Source organism: Fistularia commersonii, chromosome 18 (assembly GCF_037954325.1).
Source record: "Fistularia commersonii isolate RoL2024-O1a breed Wild chromosome 18, RoL_Fcom_v1.0, whole genome shotgun sequence".
Lineage (NCBI taxonomy): Eukaryota > Metazoa > Chordata > Actinopteri > Syngnathiformes > Fistulariidae > Fistularia > Fistularia commersonii.
Genome location: NC_141301.1, coordinates 14,584,858 through 14,593,107, shown reverse-complemented (window position 1 = coordinate 14,593,107; position 8,250 = coordinate 14,584,858). Strand labels below are relative to the sequence as shown.

The window sequence follows — 8,250 nt, the reverse complement described above, 5'->3', positions numbered from 1 at the left end:
CAGCTGAAAACGACACCCCTTTTTTTTTTTGTCCTTTTGCCTCATTTCTCTCCTCCTGCAGTGTTTTTTTTTTTTTTTAAACGCATATTTGCAATGGCTGTAGTTCCTAGCCTAGCGCTCCCCCTCCTCCCGTCACCTCGTGTCTGTCAGATCCTCCCAAGTAGCAAACAACCTTTTCTTTCCCCTGAGTTAAAGTGTAAGCTACGCATCTTATCTCGCGTCGCCCGGTTCGAAGCCGCGTGATCTCCGATCGCCTCCGGATTTGCCTACGTCGGGTTTAAATGTCGTGTGAAAACAGGTGCGCTGGACAAAACCGCAAAATGTCGGGGATCCTCCACGCGGATTCGGCCCCCGGTCTCCGTTTGATTGGACCATTACGACGCCATTATTTCAAATCAAGCGCACAGGTCGGTGGATCTCGGCCAGCGAGCGGATCATTCAAGTTGATTCATAGCAGCGCCAGGTTGTGACAGATAATCAACAAGAAGTCGGAAAGCGCGGGGGTGGAGGGGCGGCGGCTGCGGGAATATTGATCAAATAAGAAATGACAAAATATATCAGTCTGCGCTCTATCTCTCGCGGCCCCGCGCCCCCTAAACCTGTCTGAAACTTGCACCGATCGGCCACGTTAGCGTCGCATTGACGCTCATTGTGCAGAAACGGGGTGAAAAATAAATAAAATCTCGCGGTCGGTGACAGACCGGAGATGATAGGTGGATTTCACGCCGTGGAATGGGGGGGTCAAAGATGGCCCGGGGAGGCGGCAGACGTGCAAAAATACAACATGGACGCACAAACATGCCGGTCATTTCATGACAGCAGAGGCAACGCAGACACAAATTATTCATGCGTGAGTGTAACTGGAGGTGCTGCGAACGCAACATCACAACTTCCTCAAAACCAAAGCCTAACGCTTTGTTTGAGCGGTTTTGATCATTTTGCGTCAACACTTCCACTTCTATGCAAACACACAATCTGAATTTTGCAAATGAGCACTTAAGAAATAAATCCCTTTACTATGGAAGCATGATGTTTTTTTTTTTTTTTTTTTTTACCATTAAATAGAAAAAATTCACCATTCACGGTTTTAATCATGCAATGTAGGACTGGGTAGTTGCTGATATTTTCTTTCCTTAAAATCCAACCCAGTGTGTGTTATGTAACATCCACCTGGGTGTGTCATTGCCCATGTTCTATTTAACTTTCTTTTATCAACACACACACACACATACACAGGCAGCCAAACTTGTTTGCAGGAGGACAAGTATCGACAGCCGCCTACTTGACGGGTAGTTTGACTGCCAATGAGGTGTGTGTTACCGACAACTAACTGGAAGAGTGCTGGGGAAAAAAATAAAAAAATGTCTGCGTCTAAACACTTATTCGGAGGTGTGCTGCAGGGCAGAGCAGCTGCGGCTGCATGCAAATTTGACCCGTTTTTTATATTTCTAAAAGAAAAAGTAAATAAACAAGCGGGTTCCTTGATAAAGGACTTGAAAAGTCAAAAAATAAAATCTCCAAGTCAATAAGGGTTTGTATTTGAAGCTGAACACAAGTGATCGGAGCGCAGCGTTGTGACCATGTGGGGGAAAAAATAAGTGTTTACTCCGCTCGCTGCAGCTGCAGGCTTCTTACCTGTCACAGTGTGACCGAAAAAAAAACGAAAAACAAACACTTTTCACTTCCCTCGTGGAAGCTTTCATTTCTCTCCGCGGTTTCCCCTCCAAGGAACGGCGTTAAACACGATTAAACGCCGATTTCAAGGCCAGAGCTGCGCCGCCCGCTGCTCGTATATAAAAGGGACTATCAAGTAGCCGCCTATGAAATCACAATTGTGCCACATGCAATATCTACATTTAACAACATGAGCGTTACGGCTTCCTCAACAACAACAACAACGACAAAAACCACACGTTCTGATTCCGGCTGTTTTTTTGCGGGCAGCCAAAGTGTTCGGATGGAGCGCGCTGTCGCTCCGTGATGGATGTGTTGGTGCCGCCTCCCACCGTATAAACCAGAACGGAGCTCGTGTGTGTGTGTGTGTGTGTTTTCGGCTGTACCCCGACCGTTCCCCCGCCCCGCCGCTCGCAGGCTGAATCTTACTCACAACCGTTATTGTGGACTTTTCAAGTCTCCTTGCCAGGGGTTGCAGTGTTTGCTCGCTAAAGATTTCCCCTGAAGGGGATGAAATGCAGATGAGGAAGAAGTGAGAGGTGGTAACAAAGAAGCGGAGGAGAATTCATCTTTCTGCAAGTCACGTTTTGACAGCGGAGCAATGGATGTGCGTTTTCCGGCGAGATCCGGCGAACCAACAGGCGGGAGTAAAGGCTCAAACAGCCACCTATTTGGGAAAAGAAGGTCTCCTTTGCCTTCGGGGGGTTGGAGGCCGACACACAAGCACGCACATGCACGCATTCGCAAAGACCGGCGACGTAATTCGCGCCTGAAAGCAAAGGAAATCAAAAGGCGTTTGTATTCGGCGGGCCTGTGCGGAGGAGGGAGGTCGGCCGGTTCCTGGGCGCCCGCCGCGGCGTGCAACCCCGGGGTCCCGGCGACGGCCTCGCACCCCCTGTCTGCATCAATAACCCCGCGCCATTGTGACGGCCACAAAAGCTGTCAGGATAAGCCAGAAGAAAAAAGGTGCCACTCTTTATATTCCTCCCTCGCCGCCTTGGAAACAAAAGTGCGGCGGAAGCGTGGGAGCGACCGGTTCCTCAAAGATCGCCTTCTCCCTTCGGTCGGCGCGCATTCACGGCGATTTTCCCGCCGCGCAGAAAGAATTAAGACTTGATTACACCGTCTGGCCTATTTTAAATATAAAATTTATTGACAAGGAAACACGTGGCCCCAGATTTCACGTACGACTGATTCACTTCGGCCGGCGACGGTCGGGACATATGAAGGCGTTAGAACAGACATCGAACATCTACATCATCCAGGGAAACGTTTACAGACAAAGCGAAACAAAACCAAGAGTAGCTTTTAAAAACACAGTGCAGTTTTACTCTGAGGTATCCGTTCACACACACACACACACACACACACACACATAACGCGTCAATATATTAGCGGAGCCACAGCAGGAGAGACTATTCGCTTCCCTCTTCTGTTCTTTTAAAAAAATAACAATATTCTCTAAGCTGCTATGAGCGTCTACATTTACGGTCAGTTTCGGTAAGTATCATGCACTAAAGCAGAATTAGTGTTACCGACGGCAACGCCACATTTAAAACACGTTACGACACGCCGAAAACGTTCACTTGATGAATTAAGATACACAAAATACTGAATTGTATTTCCTTTTTTTTGTTTTTTTTTTTTTCTTCCCCCCCCCCCCTCGCCCTTTGTGGCGCAAAGGTTATTTTCAGAGGGAGATTTTCAGAGAGGCCTCCCGGGAAAGACGGCGAAAACCGTGAAGCGACACACGCTTGATCGCGTGGTTCCTCCTGACGGGTGGAGAGATGGGACGAGGAGCGGCTTGTAGTGCATTCAAAACAACAACAAAAAAAAAAAAAACCACAACAACGAAACGTCCGTCTCAGTGCATTTACATCGCGGGAACCCCTTCGCCCGCTCCGACCCGCTCCCGATTCACAAATTCCACTTTCCGGAAGGGAGGAGGACGACGAACTCGATTTCCCCCCTTGGCTCAGCGGCGGTAACCCGGACGTGTAAACAAAGCCGCGACATTTGAATTACTATCATTTACAGAACGATACAGTACCGTAGCTTATGAAGCGAGAAATCACGGGGTTCGACGGGGGGGGTTTATCTTCCGGTTTTAAAAAAAACGTAACAGTTTTACCGCCGGCGCCGGCGGAGGGAGCGTCGGCCGAGTCCACGCCCAGGACGGGCGCGCACAGAAGCCCCCTCTGTGCGCGCTCACATCCTCCGCTCCCCATTCTCCACATACTCAGCCAGGCTGTTCAGGGCCGTCTCCTCGCTCTTGGACTGAAGAACATTGTCCCCCTTCCTGGAGGGCTTCTTGGTGGCGCGTGACAGCTTCCTTCTGAAGGTGTCGCCGGCGAGGAAGTAGAGGATGGGATCCACGCAGCTGTTGAGGCTGGCCAGCCCGCGGGTCACCTGGTAGGTGGCGTAGACGCGGTTGTTAAAATCACACATGACCGGGCTCTGGAAGTAGAGCCGGGCTCTCATGTTGAGGTTCTTCATGACGTGGAAAGGCAGGTAGGAGACGGCGAAGACGGCGAGCACGATGATCACCAGGTGGATGGATTTCTGCCGCAGGTGCGCGTTGTTCATGTCGTTGTAGATCAGCGCCTTGACGATCATGCCGTAACAACAGAAGATGATGATGAACGGGATGCAGAATCCGAACACGGTCAAGGTCATGCTGTAGATGAAATAACCCGGCAGCTCGTCCTCGGTGGTGGTGTCGTAGCAAATGGTGGAGTTGCGCTTCAGGCCGGTCCTGGAATAGTAGAGGATGGGGGAGATGGCCACCGCCACCACCGACCACACCAGCGCGCTGGTGATCACCGCGTTCTTCTTCTTCAGCCGGCCCAGGGACTTGAGCGGGTGCACCACGCCGCTGTAGCGGTGCACGCTGATGCAGGTCAGGAACAGGATGCTCCCGTACAGATTGACGTGGAAGATGAAGCGTTGCAGGCGGCACAGGACGTCCCCGAATATCCAGTCCGTCTTGTTAAAGTAGTAGAAGATGAGGAAGGGCAGCGACAGCACGTAGCAGAAGTCGGCCAGCGCCAGGTTGAACATGTACACCGAGATGCTGCTCCAGGGTCTCATGTGGCAGACGAACATCCAGATGGCCAGGCTGTTGCCCACCAGCCCCGTGATGAAGACCATGATGTAGACGGTGGGCAGGTAGTAGAACTGGAAGCCCGTCTTGGTGAGGGAACATCCTCTGCTGTGGTTGTGCAGGTCGCTCACATTCAGCAGGGAGGTCAGGTTCAGGTCCGCGGTCATGGTGTCAGGGGTGGGGGCAGGTCCTTCTACTGCTAAGGGGAGGGGGAGAATACTTACTTGTGAATTCCCACACACACACACACACACACACACACGGATACAAACACTGAACAACACAGAGGGTTGGGGTGGTGGGGGTGGTGGTTCCGGTGACGCGTAAACCGAATCGACGTTCAAAACTCGTCGAAATCCCAAACTTACACGCACACACGCATGCACGCCGTGCGCGCCGGGACTCACCGCACGGAGTCTCTCCACATTCCCGGAGCCGTCGCGGTCGCAAAGGGTCTCCGAGTGGTGCGTCATCGAGCGGCCGGGGTGTCTCCGCGCTCCGGGGCTCCGGGGCTCCGCGCTCCGCTCCGGTCCCGGGGAGGTCCGGAGGTCCGCCGTCGGGGAGCCTCGCCGCGGACAGCTGCAGGCTCTGGCACGGAGGGCGCCGACTGCGAGAGGCTGAGCGCCGCGGAAGGAGAGGAGGCGGAAAGGGGAGGGGAGGTGCGCTCCGCGACGCGCAACTCCGCAGCTTCCCCCCTTTCCAGACGCGCTCCTCTCTCCTCCCATCGCAGCCTTATCTGATAGGACGCCGGGATATGAGGAGTTTGGCCTTCGCAATAACACTCTGCCAACAATTATCCGCTCGGGTGTTGAACATGTCGTGCAGGATATGAGACTTGGAGTAAATCAATCCGCCCGCCCGGCGATGTGTGCAGGGAACGGCCTTAAAATAACCCATCTTCACCTCGGAGGGGGTTCCATCGGTCCTTGGGTTGTTGTGTTTGGTCCGCAGCCGAAGCTGAGACGGCGAAGGCCCGAAAGGTTAAGTTAATTACGCGGAGGAGCCGAACGTCTCCAAATGGAAGGGGACGGGGAGTCGAGACGGCGGCAATAATGTAATGGATGAGATTAATGAGCGCGGCGTGAAGGCCCGTCATGTTCCCCGGAGACGGAGCTGATGGTCCATCAGAGGCGATTAGGACGGCGATACACACATCTTCGTGTTTTCTTTTGTTCTCCGACGACACGGACAGAGAAAACCAAGACGGATACGTCTGCCCCGAAAATCCAAAGATCACGATTTGCGTTAGCATCGACGTAGAAGGAACCCAAATGCGATCTGAGTTACGGCTAAAAACACATCGTATACAGACGTGTAAAACACACACTCACAACCTGCAAACACACACTCTCATTTGCAAGTCATATAGAGACGTGCGACCCCTTTCATTCACACGCACGTACCGACAACATCGACAATGCCGTTCCTCATATAAAACTAACTTTTTTTAAAAAAAATCATCCTCATACAGGTAAGAAATACAACAGAAGAGGTGTGATGTCATGTTTCGCCACGCATGCGACGGAAAAACAAATAAAAATAAAAACCCGCATTGCTGAAGATCGCGGCACCGTCAGTAATCAAGCGTCCTCCGGCCCTGTGGCTGCACATTTTAAGGAAGCAGATGCTAAACATAAAAAAAACTAAACATAATGTCTCCGCCTTGTGTTTGGCTACCGAGGCATCGAGGCTGTGAAATGTCCTCGCAGAGGGGGGAAAGCCTGAACTCTATCCTTTTAAAACCTGAATTATTTTGGATCTGCACACTGGCAACGCTGACACCCATGACTGAAATGAGGATTTTGATATAAGACCTTTTCTGCGGAGAGGATTTGGGCTGTTTTGCTGTTCTTGCCATGTTCCGTTTTTCTAGTTTCACCTCTGTATATTGATCGTTTTTTCAAACCCTCTGATCAATCATGTTCAGTTCCATCTCTTTACTTATATTAAGAGTATATGTTTTGCTTTGGGCCCTCACTCGGAACAAGATGAAGATAATGTCATCTATATTTAACGAGAGGCGCCTTTTGTGTAAAAATGGCGCCACGCAAACATTTTTTGTTACACATCCGAAGAAGAGCCGAACGAAACGTCATGCTAAAATATATTAGCTTTGCTTTGGAGCCTATGGAAACATTTAGCTCCGCATTCACACGGCCAATAGAAAACATTATTCAAGTTCTCGTGCAAACGTCAGAAAAGGGACTTCTTGTCAAATTGTGTGGTGGCAACTGGACCGGAATTTCGTCCAAGCTGCTCCAAGAAGAAGATTTTAATAAGGATAAATCGCGACCTGGATGGTCGAGAACCTCCAAAGAGCATTCACACGTCCATGAGACATAAAACCAGTCACCCTTCGTCTTTGGGCTTTTCCGTTCAGGGGTCGCCATGGCGAAGCAACCTTCTCCATCTCACCCTCCTCTCACACCAACTCACGACATCCACAGATCTTCTCTTTGGTCTTCCATATCGACTACCTCCTCAGTCCATGACCCAACCATGTCTGCAAAACATCTACCGTGCGCCGTCCCTCTGAAGGACTCCTTCCCGATCTCATCCGTCCTGGTCGCTCCCAAAGAGAACCTCATCATCATCTCTACGACCTCCAGCTCTGCTCGCCGTCTTTTCCTCCATGCCACCTTCTCCAAACCAACCAGGCACGAGGAGAACACGGAGACTCCACACGGAAACCCTTCCAGATCCACCACGAGGTCAGAAGTCTCCTGATTCTCAGAGTGTCAGGTTCGACGGTCCTGTCTGGATCCTCCGCCGCAGAAACGTGAAAAGAACTATAGAATGGATGCGGCTTTGTGGAGACCCTTTGCGGAAACTTCCGTGGAAATCACGGCCGCGCGGCTCAAAGTCTCGGGGCGACTCGAAGAAAGTTCAGGGAAAAAGAAAAAAAAAAAAAAAAGATCTTTTCCGCACTTGCCACCGCCTTGTCTGACCTCCATCTCGCTCCCCCGAAGGCCGACGGGGGAAAAGACATATCTGGCACATCTGGGCGCGCAGCGTGAGCGGGATTTAGATTATTCCGGTTATTTCTGCTTCCCTTCCTCAAAGTACATTCATATGTTAACATTTCAAGATGGCAGTTTATGCTTATTCATCATTTTGAAAGATTCCATAACATTTCCAACGGAAAGTAGATATTACAAAAAAAAAAAAAAAAAAGGTCTGAGTCATGAAGACCAAATTGTTTTTTCGACGTGGGAATGAGCGGCTGAATGTTTGCACGTCTCTGTATGTGGCCCTGTGATTGGCCGGCGATCGGTGAACCTCTCGTCCAATGAGAGCCGGGGTAACAAATGAATGAACGAATGAATGAAAACCAAAACTTCCTCTCGTGCATTTTTGGCGCTCAGGAGAAATGAGGCCGTGAGAAGCATCGGGACTAAAAATCGGTGTGACGTTCGAGCGGAGGTCGGCGATCCCGGGAGCTTCGCGAACCAGGAAGTCCCTCCGATGGTTAA

The 8,250-nt window shown here is 50.9% G+C and overlaps 1 protein-coding gene across 2 annotated transcripts; it reads right to left on the bottom strand.

Moving 5' to 3' along the window:
* Positions 1-3,328: 3,328 nt before the first annotated feature.
* Positions 3,329-7,946, bottom strand: p2ry1 (purinergic receptor P2Y1). Of its 2 annotated transcripts, none has more exons than XM_086164867.1 (2): positions 5,185-7,946; positions 3,329-4,976 (listed from the first exon to the last, which is right to left on the bottom strand). In XM_086164867.1, exon 2 carries the CDS (start codon positions 4,942-4,944, stop codon positions 3,883-3,885), a length of 1,062 nt encoding a protein of 353 aa, XP_086020993.1. In that variant the 5' UTR covers positions 4,945-4,976; positions 5,185-7,946; the 3' UTR covers positions 3,329-3,882. The 2 variants fall into 2 exon arrangements, with proteins under 2 accessions (XP_086020993.1, XP_086020994.1); XM_086164868.1 differs by having other exon boundaries at positions 3,329-4,973.
* Positions 7,947-8,250: the final 304 nt, after the last annotated feature.

What these genes read in the sequence shown, in the direction of transcription:
- p2ry1 (XM_086164867.1), bottom strand. Translation starts at nt 4,944, where the DNA reads ATGACCGCGGACCTGAACCTGACCTCCCTGCTGAATGTGAGCGACCTG.